At 40.5% G+C, this 18081-nt stretch overlaps 1 protein-coding gene across 1 annotated transcript; it reads left to right on the forward strand.

The window, feature by feature from the left end:
- Positions 1-1520: 1520 nt before the first annotated feature.
- Positions 1521-16876, forward strand: LOC106592482 (adhesion G-protein coupled receptor G7). The gene is made up of 16 exons (XM_045697972.2): positions 1521-1667; positions 2718-3428; positions 4920-5024; positions 5139-5248; positions 5725-5868; positions 5988-6073; positions 6196-6320; positions 6723-6836; positions 7111-7280; positions 8250-8402; positions 11284-11396; positions 11654-11985; positions 12252-12333; positions 14354-14512; positions 14817-14976; positions 15222-16876. The coding sequence occupies exons 1-16, from the start codon at positions 1631-1633 to the stop codon at positions 15399-15401; spliced, it is 2781 nt and encodes a 926-aa protein (XP_045553928.2). The 5' UTR covers positions 1521-1630; the 3' UTR covers positions 15402-16876.
- Positions 16877-18081: the final 1205 nt, after the last annotated feature.

Here is an 18081-nt window from a genome sequence, read left to right on the forward strand (position 1 = left end):
CGTATGGCAGGAAAATTATGTGGATATATTGAAGCAACATCTCAAGACATCAGTCAGGAAGTTAAAGCTTGGTCGCAAATGGGTCTTCCAAATGGACAATGACCCCCAACTATACTTCCAAAGTTGTGGCAAAATGGCTTAAGGACAACAAAGTCAAGGTATTGGAGTGGCCATCACAAAGCCCTGACCTCAATCCTATAGAAAATTTGTGGGCAGAACTGAAAAAGCGTGTGCGAGCAAGGAGGCCTACAAACCTGACTCAGTTACACCAGCTCTGTCAGGGGGAAGGGGCCAAAATTCACCCAAGTTATTGTGGGAAGCTTGTGGAAGGCTACCTGAAATGTTTGACCCAAGTTAAACAATTTAAAGGCAATGCTACCAGATTCTAATTGAGTGTATGTAAACTTCTGACCCACTGGGAGTGTGATGAAAGTAATAAAATATTAAATAAATCATTCTCTCTACTATTATTCTGACATTTCACATTCTTAAAATAAAGTTGTGATCCTAACTGACCTAAAACAGGGATTTTTTACTTGGATTAAATGGCAGGAATTGTGAAAAACTGAGTTTAAATGTATTTGGCTAAGGTGTATGTAAACTTCCGACTTCAACTGTATATATACATACATAGTCCGTATATATTATGTTTGTGTATGTATATATAGCCCATATATATTCTGTTTGTTCATTGTGTGTCTGTTTATTCTGTTTATTGTAGCAGCTCCATTTCACCCAGTCAAATTCCTGTAAGGTGATTCTGAGTTCCTTGAAGGAGGAAGAAGGAGTAACGATTACAGTGACATCCTGCTCCCAGAAGACACAGGGTGGCGAGTACCTTTCAGGTGAGCCGGCAGTGATGACCCCCATTGTATTTTAAATACTGTACTTCCTCACAGTCAACTTTAGCTAATTGAATATTCCAGGCACTCTGACTGACTCGGTTTTATTTGGCTTTAATCAAGCTGGACAGAGTGAAGAGACTATAATGTAGGTCCATTATAATTTTAACACAGTTTCGATGTGGTTTGATTCAAATAATAACATCTTGATGAGTTGGTTATTGTAATTAACTGTGTAGTGCTAGGGTGAAAAACAAAACATGCTCCAGGAGGGCCCCAGGACTGAGTTTGGGAAACCCTGTTCTAGAGAAGTCCACCCTCTAGTGGCCTCACATTCTAATCCAGACCTCCAAGACACTTCCATTACTTTGTTTTATTCTAACCCTCAAATCAGGAGATCTAATTACACCTGCTCTAGTGGAAAAAAGTTGTTCTGTTTACCAAAACATGTACTGTACCTTACCAGGTGCAACCAATAATGTTTTGTATAGAGAAGGTTAATGCTATTTGTTGACTGGTCCTCACACTATCCATCCATGTGTATCCATTTTATTCATCCTATGATGTAGCTGATCTACTTGTGTGTGTCTTTAATGATCCTGTTGACAATGTAGGTTGTGCTGGAGCCAATGTACAGTACTTCCCCCTTAATTTCAATAGTAAATCATTAACTGGTACCTGCACGTTACTTCAGTCTCTGTAATAGGTTGAGAGCAGCACGGCATAAGACCAACAGACGTCCTGATAATGTGTAGTCTGCTGACACTGCATGCCTGTAAACAGCAGAGATGAAGGAGCTATGGATTATGGTTGTCTTTGCGACAGGTAAGACTTGATCTATATTTGATTCATTCAGGGTGATTTAAGATGTTCAGACATGCACTGAGTGTAGAAAACATTAAGAACACCTGCTTTTTCCATGAAATAAACTGGCCATGTGATTCCAGGTGAAAGCTATGATCCCTTATTGATGACACTTGTTAAATCCACTTCAATCAGTGTAGCTAAAGGGGAGGAGACAGGTTAAAGAAGGATTTTAAAACCTTGAGACATGGATTGTGTTTGTGTGCCATTCGGAGGGTGAATGAGAAAGACAAAATGTATAAGTGCCTTTGAACGGGGTAGGTGCTAGGCGCACCAGTTTGTGTCAAGAACTGCAACACTCCTGGGTTTTTCACGCTCAACAGTTTGTATCAAGAATGGTCCACCACTCAACGGACATCCAGCCAACTTGACACAACTGTGGGAAGCATTGGAGTCAACATGGGCCAGCATCCCTGTGGAATGCTTTTGACACCTTGTAGTGTCCATGCCCTAATGAGCTGAGGCTGTTCTGAGGGCTAATGTTTGGGGGGTGTTCCTAATGTTTGGTATGCTCAGTGTATGATGCTGGTGTTAAGTTTCTTCTATGATTGAGAAGTGTGTAGGAAATTTGCTTTCACTTCAGATGTGCAAAAAAGTATGATTCATTTATCTATTGATTATTACCAATATGTGAATTCAGTTTGGTTTAAGTATTTAAAAGTTTGGTTTATGATTGATCAATGTTTTGTCTGTTTGCTGTGAAGAATACATCAGTGTCTATTAAGACATTGTTTCAGACATTATTTTATGCAGACACTATTGACGGTGAATAGACTACTGTCAGGTCTCAGATACAGTTGATAACAGAGTAGCCTTTGCTATCAACTGTCAACCATTTATTGGCAGTGATAATTACTTCTTTCTGTTATAAAGTACAGTAGAAAAGATTTCTATACTGATGCAGACACAATGAAACTGGAACAGCATGGATCATCTCCTATGATTATAGGAACTGCCACTATGTATCCTTGTTTATGTGGTTTACAGAGTTCTTAACATTTTTTGGGGCAGTTTCTTTGTCACAGGTGGATCGAACCACATCCTTTTCCATTCCAACCGCCACTGACTTAACTATCCCAACTACTGATTCCCCTTTAACCCCTGACCCTACATCTACCGATTCTCCTATAGCCACTGCCCCTACAACTACTGATTCCCCTATAACCCCTGCCCCTACATCTACTGATTCCCCTATAACCCCTGACCCTACATCTGATTCCCCTATAACCCCTGACCCTACACATTCCCTCATAACCCCTGACCTTACAACCCCTGAGACTCCAACCCCTGAGACTGCAACCCCTGAGACTGCAACTCCCGATTACCTAACTACTACTGGCATTCAAACTACTGACACTCCTACTCCCGAATACCTAACTACTACTGGTCTTCCAACTACTGACACTCCAACTCCCGAATACCTAACTACTACTGGCATTCAAACTACTGACACTCCAACTCCCGAATACCTAACTACTACTGGTCTTCCAACTACTGGTTACCCTACCTCTATCCCTATTACCAGTACCAGTCTCCCAACCACCTCTACCACCACCTCTACCATCACCACCACCACCTCTCCTACCACCTCTACCACCCCCACCATCTCCACCACCACCTCTACCACCACAATCCCTCCTCTGGACTGTATCAACGGTGGTGAGCTGCAGAGTGGAGTCTGTATCTGTCCTGATGAGTGGACAGGAGAGACCTGTTCAGAAGGTACGTAAACACTCACTTACACTATACTTAACCCTGGATCTACCATTCAGACTCCTCCACAATACTACACCACTATACTTAACCCTGGATCTACCATTCAGACTCCTCCACAATACTACACTACTATACCTAACCCTGGATCTACCATTCAGACTCCTCCACAATACTACACTACTATACCTAACCCTGGATCTACCATTCAGACTCCTCCACAATACTACACTACTATACCTAACCCTGGATCTACCATTCAGACTCCTCCACAATACTACACCTAACCCTGGATCTACCATTCAGACTCCTCCACAATACTACACCTAACCCTGGATCTACCATTCCGACTCCTCCACAATACTACACCTAACCCTGGATCTACCATTGACTCCTCCACAATACTACACTACTATACCTAACCCTGGATCTACCATTCAGACTCCTCCACAATACTACACTACTATACCTAACACTGGATCTACCATTCAGACTCCACTCCACAATACTACACTACTATACCTAACCCTGGATCTACCATTCAGACTCCACTCCACAATACTACACTACTATACCTAACCCTGGATCTACCATTCAGACTCCTCCACAATACTACACTACTATACCTAACCCTGGATCTACCATTCAGACTCCTCCACAATACTACACTACTATACCTAACCCTGGATCTACCATTCAGACTCCTCCACAATACTACACTACTATACTTAACCCTGGATCTACCATTCAGACTCCTCCACAATACTACACTACTATACCTAACCCTGGATCTACCATTCAGACTCCACCACAATACTACACTACTATACCTAACCCTGGATCTACCATTCAGACTCCTCCACAATACTACACTACTATACCTAACCCTGGATATACCATTTAGACTCCTCCACAATACTACACTACTATACCTAACCCTGGATCTACCATTCAGACTCCTCCACAATACTACACTACTATACCTAACCCTGGATCTACCATTCAGACTCCTCCACAATACTACACTACTATACCTAACCCTGGATCTACCATTCAGACTCCTCCACAATACTACACTACTATACCTAACCCTGGATCTACCATTCAGACTCCTCCACAATACTACACTACTATACCTAACCCTGGATCTACCATTCAGACTCCTCCACAATACTACACTACTATACCTAACCCTGGATCTACCATTCAGACTCCTCCACAATACTACACTACTATACCTAACCCTGGATCTACCATTCACAGTACACACCACTACACTATTATACCTAACCCTGGACCTCACATTCACAGTACACACCACTACACTTGTATACCTAACCCTGGATCTCACATTCATAGTACACACCACTACACTACTATACCTAACCCTGGATCTCACATTGAGTCTACAACACTTTTCCCTGGATCTCTCATTCAGAATGTATATTTCATGTTCAGTCATACATTTGGTCAATGTTGAAATGCATTTTCCTTCGATAGGGAATTTCTGCAATTCCACCATCATTGGTCATTTCTCATACCCAAGAACAACGGTTGGCTGGTCTGCTTATTCAAAAGAGTTGTGTGATGCGAAGACAACCAGTGGTATTACTTTTATTCACCTAAAATGAGAAAAATGTATTCATCTGTTACAGTCCTAATTAATGTTGTATTAGGTAACACAAAATCTTGACTATCTTTTTATCTTGGTTCCTCCAGCCGGTTTACCAAGATCATCAGCAAGATGTTTGAATAACACTGGATCTCCAATGTTTGGTACTCCTCATGAACTGCAGTGTGAATTTACCCTCAGTGAAATTCAAGGAAATGTAAGTCAATAAGCATATTTTTTATGATCCTGATATACGACAAGTCTCGATGTTGCGTTACTTAGGTTATCATTACGAGGAGTGGATCTTACAGTTTGAAGATCAGTAACAACAGGCTTTTACCTTCAGCACATGTATTCTGTTCCTTTATTCTGCTTAACAGTTGATGAAGAACATTCTTTTTTTATTTGTTGTGTTTTACATTACGGTATTTGGGGCATTTTAGTAATTTAGCAGACTCTCTTATCCAGAGCAACTTAGAGTAGCAAGTGCATACATTTTCATACTGGTCCCCCGTGGGAATGAAACCCACAACCCTGGCGTTGCAAGTGGCGTTGCAAGTGCCTGATCCACATAGTTAGTACTGCCAATTTTAATATTGAAATGTACTCACAGTTCAACATGTTGCTGTCACTTATAAAATGTTCTGTTGAAAAACAACACTAAAATATAAATCATTCTCTCTCCCTATTCAGATCTCCAGCAGTCCAGGTGATTTACTACAGTTAGCCTTCAGTACTCAGATCCTGACCTCCCAACCAGAGTGGCTGTCAGCTGACAACATCACCACAGCAGCTCAGATAGCTAACACACTGCTTCAGTCTGCAAATATCACAGAGGTATTAGATGTTTTGAAATCAAGTCGTGAACTATGACATGTTCTGGAGAGAAACGTGAGGTTGTTACTGCAGTGATATGAACACTTGAGGGTCATCCCCTGGTTTTGATTATGTTGCAGGACATCGCAGTGGCAGCTGTAACTACCATCAGTCAGCTGCTGAATGCCAGTGAGGAGAGTACACAGGAGAGAGACGCTGTCCAAAAGTACTGGACTGTGTGTGTGTGTGTGTGTGTGTGTGTGTGTGTTTCTGCATATATTTGAGTTTATGTTTGTACGTGTATCTGTATGGGTGCATGTAAACTAATGTTTTGTGTTTCTCTCCCAGCCTCACAGAGACCTTGGGGAACTTTTCCCTGGACCAGCACAGTAATGTGGTTCAGCCCAACCTGGCAGTCCAGTCGGTCCAAGTACAAAGTGACTCAGTAGGGATCCAGTTTACTGCTCTGACTGGTGGGTGGGACTGCTAGTGAACCTACATACTGGCATTTAAAGTGATAGTTACCTCTTTAAGGAATACCTAGGATAGGATAAAGTAATCCTTCTAACCCCCCCCCCCCCCCTTAAAAGATTTAGATGCACTATTGTAAAGTGGTTGTTCCACTGGATATCATAAGGTGAATGCACCAATTTGTAAGTCGCTCTGGATAAGAGCGTCTGCTAAATGACTTAAATGTAAATGTAATAGTTTATATCTGTGTTGACAGACTGGGTTAAACTTCTCATTTTTTGAAATGTTTCCTCTGTTGGTCAATAAGGTTTGTAATGGATTGTATCTGTTCTACAGACAAGTACAGAAGTAACACTATATTGTTCTGCCTTAAATGTCTAAATCAAATGAATCTCCTTCTCCAGGAAGATCTGGTAATTTTGTGGCCAACAGAATTCATCTCAACACCAACACCTCTGAACTGATAGCTGACAAAGGAGGTTCTACCGATATCCAGATTGTTATCAAATTCCCACCAGGTGAATCAATGTTGGTATGCAAACATAATTTATCCTTCCTTATACCGCTTTCATCGAGAGAACTTAACTGCTCTTTGTGGTCGTCAAAATCAGGTAAGCAGTGCCACAAATATTGATTGTTAAATAAAGTTGAGTCACATGAGAAATGGATAAGTAAACTATCGAGATAAGCCTACAAGGCAAGGTCAAGTTACTCATGGATATTAAATCCTGAGATAATAAACAATCTCTCTCTCCCCCCTCTCTCTTTCTCCCCCTCTCTCACTACACTCAGTTTTACGTAGTAAAAACACAAACAACTCCATTGGTTTTGTACTCTACCAAAACGACCGGTTCTTCAGGTCCAGGGCTTTCAGTGCTTCTTCAGGGACCAGCAGAAGGGTCATCTCTGCTAACCTGGGACAGGTGTCTGGGTTACATGTTGAGATGCTCTTCAAGCCCACAGTAAGATTTATCTTAGAATCAATAAATGCATAGCGGTCCAAATTCTCTGGGATACATAATGGGAAGTTAACCATTATCTAAGTCACATGTGTCAAACTCATTCCACGGAAGGTTGAGTTGCTGTGGGTTTTCCGCTTCTCCCTTGTACTTGATTGATGAATTAAGGTCACTATTTAGTAAGGACCTCCCCTCATCTGATTGTCTAGGTCTTAATTGAAAGGAAAAAACTAAAACCAGCAGACACTAGGCCCTGTGTCACGGTTGTCATTGGTAAAGGAGGACCAAAACGCAGCAGGTATGTGTATGCTCATCTTGACGTTTTAATAAATTCAAAATGAACACCAAAATAACAAAAAGAACGAACGATCAGCAAAACAGTCTGGCAAGGCACAAGGCTAAACACAGAACAATCTCCCACAAACACACCCAACTAATATAGGACTTCCAATCAAAGGCAACACCACACAGCTGCCTTCAATTGGAAGTCCACCCCAATTAACTCAACATAGAAACAGACTACCTAGACTAAACATAGAATACATGAATCACAAACAGTGCCCAAAAACCCCGGAATACTAAATCAAATGCCCTTTCTACAAAAACACCACCCTGAACCACATAAAACAAATACCCTCTGCCACGTCCTAACCAAACTACAATAACAATTAACCCTTATACTGGCCAGGACGTGACACCCTGCATGGAATGAGTTTGACAACCCTGATCGAAGTTTTCCATTGACGCTTATATTTTGGCCAGTGAACAAGGAAGCACATTTTTGAAAGTGAACCAGGAAGCATATGTTGTCTTGTATATCATATGATCTATAATAATTATTTCCCACATATGCTTAATGACCTGTTATATTTTACAATTTACTTTATGATTATTTTTTAAATGAGGAATACTGTGAATGCACGTGTTTGCTGAAGGATTTACAGTGAGTTTGTTTCTGTTCTCACTTCTCAGGCTGTTCCCAACGCCTCTCTCTATGACTTTGCCTGCGTGTCATGGAACTACACGTTGAAAGACTGGAGCACCTATGGCTGCTCCAAAGTCAACCACTCAGAAGACAGCCTGCAATGTTTCTGTAACCACACCACTAACTTTGCTGTGCTTATGGTGAGTACTGTAGCTAGCTGCCCTAATCTCCCTTTTACTGACCACACTCTGACCTATGATCAAACGTTTTTGGCCCATGACCCAATTTTGATATCTGATAATTCTCGACCCCAACCATGTGAATTTTTTTGTAGTAATTAAGATGGCAGTCAGTTGCAAAACATTCGAACAGTTTTTCTGATTGTCTTCTCAACTCACCATCACATACTTTTAATGTGGGACTATGACAGTCAATTGCAAATGAGTCTGACATAATGTCTTTTATCTCACCACCACTAATGAGATGGTTATATAGGAGACATACTTGATGCATGTTGCTTTGGATCTTCTCAAAATCAGGGGGTGTGGTTGACAATGCTCCCCTCATCTCTGCTGTCACTTCTAACTTGGATCGATATTTGGTTTTAATGCAGACTAGTACACTAAATCCAGCTTCACACCGATATGAGCTGTCAAAGAGTACCATGACTTTTAATTCTCAGAGGGAGACGGCAGGGTATTTATTCACTTTGGGTCAGGAACCAAAATGCTTTATCTGCAGCATTCGGTCATAAGGGCGAGACCCAGATGCAGACACGGGAGGCAGATGGTTTGAGTCGCTGATATTTATTAGTATCCAAGGGGCAGACAAGAGTATGGTCGTGGACAGGCAAAAGATCATAAGGTCAGAGTCCAGGAGGTACAGAGTGGCAGGTAGGCTCGAGGTCAGGGTAGGCAGTATGGTCAGGCAGGTGGGTTCAGAGTCAACGCAGGCAAGGATCAAAACCGGGAGGACTAGCAAAAAACAGAGAAGGAAAAAGTAGGAGCACGGCATAACATGCTTGTTGACTTGACAAAACAAGACAAACTGGCACAGACAAACAGAAAACACAGGTATAAATACCCAGGGGATAATGAGGAAGATGGGTGACACCTGGAGTGGGTGGAGACAATCACAAGGACAGGTGAAACAGATCAGGGTGTGACAATAATGGCTCTTGAAGCTTTTGATTTCACTTACTGGCATGTCAACAAAGGCAGGATAACAGTCGAACAGATTTCTCTCCAGTAATAAATATTTCCTCTGAATCCACTGATTCGGTCACTCATCTGTAGAATGTTTTTGTATTTCCCCTGCATGCTTGCGTTCAGTTCGTTCAGTTTCCCAAATATGTCATTTACATAGGCAACGAGACGTATTTTCTTTTCATTATAAAGAAAGTCAACAAAGGCTGTTTGTTTTTTTGCCCATCAGTCAATCCCATGGAATCAGTTTTTTTTGTCAATATAGTCACGCATCCTCTGGGCAGTTTCATGTTCAAGAATCGTTTGACAGAACAATATGTCATCGTGAATAACATCCCCGACATGTAGCGAACAAAAGTAAATGAACGGGCATCTCGGCCCTCACAACTAACATCCATTTGGAAAGCTGGGGCGTTTTTTAGTGGTTCAGTCAGTTTCCTATTGATTGCTAGCTATAGCATCAATTCTTAGATTCAGTGTTAGCTGACAAAGGTATTGATGTGAGTTTTTGTTCCTGCCCATTCACCTGGGAATAGGGTGACCACGTGTATCCATAAATTCAAACACCACCATCAGTCAGACATTCCAACCTGTCTCTTGCAGTCACAGAGTGAGTGAGTGAGTGAGTGAGTGAGTGAGTGAGTGAGTGAGTGAGTGAGTGAGTGAGTGAGTGAGTGAGTGAGTGAGTGAGTGAGTGAGTGAGATTTTTTTTCTAAAACCTGTACATTATATACCTTTTTCAATTGACATTTCTTTGTATATATCCATAAAAAATTATGCCAGCTGAATCACGATTTCGACTGGCTGAGAAACACTGCCTCCCTGTCAAATCTCCAAGTGTTGAAAACGAAATGTTAGTCTAAAAGAAATGTGAGATAATGTCTAGATGCTTTTTATAGTGGAGTTAAAGTTTATACATTTCTTGGCTAGGCTGATGACAGTGGACAGCACAGTCAGATGGAACAGAGTAAATAGGCATTTTAACATCATAGATTTAGCCGGTGGTAATTCATTCAGGATTAGACACACATTGTATAAAAAAGCTGAATCAATTTCTTGGAAGATCACTTAATGATTAACTAGTATTCTGCATAACAGAATCAAATATAATAGCATAGTATAACGTTACTGTTACACTAAAAACACCACCTCATGAGATTTAGGATGGTTAGCTGAATAGTCCCAAAAAATGATAATGCAGCCAAACCTCAACAGCGCACATGCCACTAGGCAGAATGTGCTTTGATTGAAAAAATTCAGGAAGGCTATATAGTTTAACACCATATGCTCTAATTTGTGCATGAAACAGTTACTCAATAAGATCTAAATGCATATTCTCATGAATCTGATTGAGATCAAACGATTGGCAATCAGACGCAGTTTGGACATTTCACTGGCAAAACATGAAGAATTATAATTTGTGATTGACAGCGATGATGCATTGGCCTATTTTGAAGTTAGGTACAGGGTAGGTTACACTGTCCCGCAAATCCTTTTGTTGTCTCGCATTTGTGTATTTTAAATGTGGTCCCATTAACTGGGAATGATTCAAGTGCACCGGTCAAGTGCTGCCTTTTGCCACAATTTAAGGGTGCTCTCTGGTTTAATTTCATATTTAATATTTGAATAATTTTCATTTAAATTAAGGTTAACCACATTACAGGGATTTTGAGATCACTGAGATTTTATTTTATTTTTATTTATTTTTTTGCAGGATTTTGGAAATTCTCATTTTCATATCAAGTGACCCCTTGTGTGGGAACCGCTGACCGATGGTTTACCGCTGCATATCCAGACACATGAGGGGCGAGGACTTTATACAGTATGACTGTGACAGAAACAGTGTTGAAATGTCTTTTTTTCTTTTTTTCTACAGTTGTTCAGGAGGGATTTTAAATACGCTGAAGCGCTAAACTGGATCACCATATTGGGATGCTCCATGTCCATCATAGGGTTGAGTTTAACAATAACGTTCCAGATCGTGACCCGGTAAGATACTACAGGGTTCCAGAACCAATTCAAAATATACAATAACATTCCAGATCGTTACCCAGTAAGATCCTAGAGGGTTCCAGAACCAATTAAAAAAATAATGGGTGATTCTCAATAGTGTAAAGAAGCCCTTTGTCTGATCCAACAGGACTTGATAGGTGAAACCATTATGAAACCCACTATTAATGAACCAACAAATCCATAGCTGCACATATAACTTCCCTAACATAGTGTTGTCTATCACCTATCCCCAGGAAATTGCGCAAATCCAACCCAACGATCCTCTTAGTGAGCGTCTGCGTGTGTCTCCTGATCTTCACCCTCCTCTTCATGTTGGGAGTGGACAACCCTCATAAACAGCTGGACAAACCTGAAATACAGAAGGACAACATTCTCCCCCCGTCCGACACACACACAGAGCGGGACAGAGGGCCCTGTACTGTAGTGGCGGTCCTGCTGCAGTACTTCCTATTAGGGACATTCACCTGGAACACGCTGTACGCAACACATGTCTTCCTGGTGATCAGAAACAGCTTGGCCACCAGCCCGTCAGACTTCACAGCCTATACCGTGGCCATCGGATGGGGTAGGACAGCATGGAGAAAAATACATTATTTTGTTGTTTCAGAAGCTATGGCTGGCATTATCCCTGGGCTCCTTTAACCAAAACTAATGCTAGGTGATATTTTCAGGCTCTAATAAGCCTGAAATAGAACTTAAAAGCAACTTGTATAGTGATGTTATGTCTTTAGAGGATGTATGTGTAGTATATTGTGTATATACTGTATATACTCTGTATATGGCTGCATGCAAAACTACCAGGAAATAACAACATCATTCTCTGTCTTTTAGGACTGCCTGCGGTTGTGGTGGCTCTCACCTTAGGAATTAGTTACAGAGTGGATGATCCACTGGGTTACAGGCAGGAGGAATTGTTAGTCATTACTGTACTATACTACTACTGTACTGTTCTGTACTGTTCTATACTCTACTGTACTACCACTACTATACCCGAGTACTGTGCTGTACTACAATTTAGTTCCTCTTCTGTGGTTATTTTATAATAGGTTCAATTTAATTTAAAGTGGAGCAATTGCATTATAAAATTACATAACTCATGCTGTTAAAGGTTATCCCTATCAATGTTCGTATGCATGTTTGTAATGCATGCTAATAATTGTCCAAAAGCAATGTAAATATACAGTGGGGGAAAAAAGTATTTGATCCCCTGCTGATTTTGTACGTTTTTCCACTTACAAAGAAATGATCTATAATTTTAATGGTAGGTTTATTTGAACAGTGAGAGACAGAATAACAACAAAAAAATCCAGAAAAACGCATGTCAAAAATGTTATAAAATTATTTGCATTTTAATGAGGGAAATAAGTATTTGACCCCTCTGCAAAACATGACTTAGTGCTTGGTGGCAAAACCCTTGTTGGCAATCACATAGGTCAGACGTTTCTTGTAATTGGCCACCAGGTTTGCACACATCTCAGGAGGGCTTTTGTACCAATCCTCTTTGCAGATCTTCTCCAAGTCATTAAGGTTTTGAGGCTGACGTTTGGCAACTCAAACCTTCAGCTCCCTCCACAGATTTCTATGGGATTAAAGTCTGGAGACTGGCTAGGCCACTCCAGGACCTTAATGTGCTTCTTCTTGAGCCACTCCTTTGTTGCCTTGGCCGTGTGTTTTGGGTCATTGTCATGCTGGAATACCCATCCACGACCCACTATCAATGCCCTGGCTGAGGGCAGGAGGTTCTCACCCAAGATTTGACGGTACATGGCCCTGTCCATCGTCCCTTTGATGCGGTGAAGTTGTCCTGTCCCCTTAGCAGAAAACACCCCCAAAGCATAATGTTTCCACCTCCATGTTTGACGGTGGAGATGGTGTTCTTGGGGTCATAGGCAGCATTCGTCCTCCTCCAAACACGGCGAGTTGAGTTGATGCCAAAGAGCTCCATTTTGGTCTCATCTGACCACAACACTTTCACCAGTTGTCCTCTGAATCATTCAGATGTTCATTGGCAAACTTTAGACGGGCATGTATATGTATTCTTGAGCAGGCGGACCTTGCGGGCGCTGCAGGATTTCAGTCCTTCACGGTGTAGTGTGTTACAAATTGTTTTCTTGGTGACTATGGTCCCAGCTGCCTTGAGATCATTGACAAGATCCTCCCGTGTAGTTCTGGGCTGATTCCTCACCGTTCTCATGATCATTGCAACCCCACGAGGTGAGATCTTGCATGGAGCCCCAGGCTGAGGGATATTGACAGTTATTTTGTGTTTCTTCCATTTGCGAATAATCGCACAAAATGGTGTCACCTTCTCACCAAGCCGCTTGGCGATGGTCTTGTAGCCCATTCCAGCCTTGTGTAGGTCTACAATCTTGTCCCTGACATCCTTGGAGAGCTCTTTGGTCTTGGCCATGGTGGAGAGTTTGGAATCTGATTGATTGCTTCTGTGGACAGGTGTCTTTTTTACAGGTAACAAGCTGCGGTTAGGAGCACTCCCTTTAAGAGTGTGCTCCTAATCTCAGCTAGTTACCTGTATAAAAGACACCTGGGAGCCAGAAATCTTTCTGATTGAGAGGGGGTCAAATACTTATTTCCCTCATTAAAATGCAAATCAATTTATAACATTTTTGACATGCGTTTTTCTGGATATTTTTGTTGTTATTCTGTCTCTCACTGTTCAAATAAACCTACCATTAAAATTATAGACTGATAATTTCTTTGTCAGTGGGCAAACGTACAAAATCAGCAGGGGATCAAATACATTTTCCCCCCATTGTATATATTATTTTCTTTCTTTTTTTTATGATCAGTTTTGTTCAAAGGTTTCTTGTTTACTTATGCCACCCACCATGTTTACTTCATACCACATTATTCAAATCACTGGTGTCCTGTTTTGTCACTGTCCCACTCTCTAACTCATTCATTTGACCTCTCAGTTGCTGGCTTGCTGCCCTCGATCCAAAGGGGAACTTTGACTTCAAGCTACCAATGTTTTGGGGGTTCCTGATACCTGTGGCGTTCATGCTTATCTTCAACACAGTGGTGTTGATATATTTTGCAGTTACAACATGCAAGACCAACCCACATTTAACTAGGTAACATTAATGGGGGCATTTTGGGGACACAAAGTAGAACGTTGTAGTCATAAAGATCAGTCTTGATTTGAAATGCCTACTAACGAGCTTGTTATTTTTTTTTATTGTATTTCAATGAAAAGCTTGTTATAAATAAAATGTATTGTTATTTTGTCATTATGAATTCAGCCATTAGTAATCAAATTATCCAATTTAATGAGCACCTTGCACTAACCCACTCAGTCAATGGAAGAATACTGTTATTATATCACAGCATTACAGCAGTCTATTACAGCAATCTAAGTATTTTGGTTATGTTTCCCAGTACAAGACACACATCGATGAAGAAGAAGTTCCTCAGTAGCTTTTCTCTGGCTATGGTGCTTGGTCTCTCCTGGATCCTGGGCTATCTGTTGCTCATTACACAGAACCAGACCATGTACACCATACTGAACATCTCCTTCTGTGTACTCACCACCACTCAGGTAGTAAATGTATGCACTCACTGCTGGAAGTCACTCTGGATAAGAGCGGCTGCTAAATGACTAAAATGTAAACTATAAATACTAGTGTACTATTGTACCACAGAATTCAGACATGATTTGAAAATTAGACACCGAGTAAACATAAATATATTGAGCTGGTCTTTATGGAAACGCTACCTTTTGTTTGTCCTTGTGTGTTCCTGAAAATACTTTATAATGTCTGTGTTTTTGCTTTCGCTCCACAGGGCTTGCAGATTTTCATTCTGTTCACAGCAAGAACAGCAATTTTCAAGAAAATTATGGCAGATGCTTTGAAATCTGTTTCTAGTGTTGAGATCCCGCTTCACACCGGGAGGTTCAGTCTATGGCGAGGCAAGCACAGAGAAAATGTGGAATCATACACACAGCTGGACACTATTCTGTGAACCTATTAACCATTTAACTGCCACAGAAAAGTATTTTCCTGAAAAATGTGTATTTAGCCTTAATATAGGCCATAAATAATTTGTATTTGATCGCAAACATCTCAACCCGCCTACTGAGTTTCCCGATTAGGTTAAACTAATGTTGTATTGGATTTTACATATGCTTTTTAAATCATCTGAAAAATGGTACATTAATTAACGTCATGTCTGCTTCAGTTACTTACAATGGAAGACAGGCCAAGATAAATGACGACTGATATCAAATATGATACATTTGTGTGTCAATATGAGTATTCATATATATGTAATTTCATGTTTACTGTTTATATGCACATAATACCTGTAAACTGACATGTCCCGAAAACATTTGTGAAACAAATTGAAGATAACAGGCTGATATCAATATGAAAATATTTTTGTATTTGCATAGAGAAAAAATCCCATAATAGTATTTCTCCAATGTCCATAGTAGCTAGCTTCGTCTAAATAGCATTCCTTTAATGGGCAACTCAACCACCTGGTAGAGCATATTTTTCAAGAGTTCCTCAAATTAATAAATAACAACATATTAGTAATTAAATGATACCAAAATTATGTTTGAGGCAAAAACATTTTACAGTCATGTCATATCCCATTTTATACACAATTAGTACTGAAAGTGTGTGATTAATCAGGATCAATTTTGCTCACGTTAACGTCTTCTCTCACCTTCACATCTTTGAATGTTTGTGTAAATAGATAGGAGTCCAATAATGAAAACCACATGATCATTTTAATAAATGGCATGATAAAATTTCATTTCATTTAATTTGGTTGTCAACTGCTCAGTTGAGCTGCCTCTTAAAAGGGTTAATTTTCACCTTGTTACTCACAGATTGTATAAAATAATATATATATATTATTTTTTATTTCACCTTTATTTAACCAGGTAGGCCAGTTGAGAACAAGTTCTCATTTACAACTGTGACCTGGCCAAGATAAAGCAAAGCAGTGCGACAAAAACAACACAGAGTTACACATGGAATAAACAAACATACAGTCAATAACACAATAGAAAAATCTGTATACAGTGTGTGCAAATGAAGTAAGGAGGTAAGGCAATAAATTGGCCAATAGTGGCGAAGTAATTACAATTTAGCAATTAAACACTGGAGTGACATATGTGCAGATGAGGATGTACAAGTAGAAATACTGGTGTGCAAAAGAACAGAAAAACAAAAAACAAATATGGGGATGAGGTAGGTAGTTGGTTGGATGGGCTATTTACAGATGGGCTGTGTACAGCTGCAGCGATCGGTAAGCTTCTCTGACAGCTGACGCTTAAAGTTAGTGAGGGAGATATAAGTCTCCAACTTCAGTGATTTTTGCAATTCGTTCCAGTCATTGGCAGCAGAGAACTGGAAGGAAAGGCGGCCAACCGAGGTGTTGGCTTTGGGGGTGACCAGTGAAATATACCATTAAAAAAATCAGACATCTTTGTCTTTGTCGTGTCCCTTGTATATATCTTTTTACATCTTTTTCTTTGCATATCTTTAAAAAATATTTCCTAAACCTCAACTTCTAAATACTCTCCTGCAACCCGTCTCACCCAATGTGGCGTGGATCTGCTTTTTTATCTCTAAAGTATTTCTATTTACTTCGGATCTGGAATCCCTCAATTGAAGCTAGCCAGCTAACTACCTACCAACTATCAGTCAGCAAACCATTGCTAGCGGTCATCAGCTAACCTTTAGCTCGGAAAGCTCTCGCCAGTTCGAACAACGTGACTCAAACCAGAGCATAACGGACCTATGCTGACCAGTGAGCTGAGATAAGGCAAAGCTTTACCTAGCAAATACTTATAGATGACCTGGAGCCAGTGGGTTTGGTGAAGAATATGTAGCGAGGACCAGCCAATGAGAGCATACAGGTCGCAGTGGTGGGTAGTATACCATATATCATTTTTATGATTATTTATTTGAATTGCGCGCCCTCCAGTTTCACCGGAAGTTGTCCTGCTAGCGGGACACCTAGCCTTATTACGTTTTTTCAACAACAGGTTATGGTCAATAATATTAAAGGCAGCACTGAAATCTAACAGTACAGCTCCCACAATCTTCTTATTATCAATTTCTTTCAACCAATCATCAATCATTTGTGTCAGTGCAGTACATGTTGAGTGCCCTTCTCTATAAGCATGCTGAAAGTCTGTTGTTAATTTGTTTACAGAGAAATAGCATTGTATTTGGTCAAACACAACAGTTTGCTAAGAGCTGGCAGCAAGCTTATAGGTCTGCTGTTAGAACCAATAAAGGCCGCTTTACCACTCTTGGGTAGCGGAATTACTTTGGTTTACCTCCAGGCCTGAGGACAAAGACTTTCCTCTAGGCTCAGATTAAAAATATGACAGATAGGAGTGGCTATAGAGTCAGCCACCATCCTTAGTAGCTTTCCATCTAAGTTGTCAATGCCAGGAGGTTTGTCATTATTGACCGTTAACGATCATTTTTCCACCTCTCCCACACTAACTTTACAAAATTCAAACTTGCACTGCTTTTATTTCATTATTTGTTTTTTATGCATGAATATAATTGCTCACTGTTTGTCGTGGTCATTTCCTGCCTAAGTTTGCCCACTTTGCCAATGAAATAATCATTAAAATAATTGGCAACATCAAATGGTTTTGTGATGAATAAAGCCA

Source organism: Salmo salar, chromosome 16 (genome assembly GCF_965601325.2).
Source record: "Salmo salar chromosome 16, fSalSal1, whole genome shotgun sequence".
Taxonomy (NCBI): domain Eukaryota; kingdom Metazoa; phylum Chordata; class Actinopteri; order Salmoniformes; family Salmonidae; genus Salmo; species Salmo salar.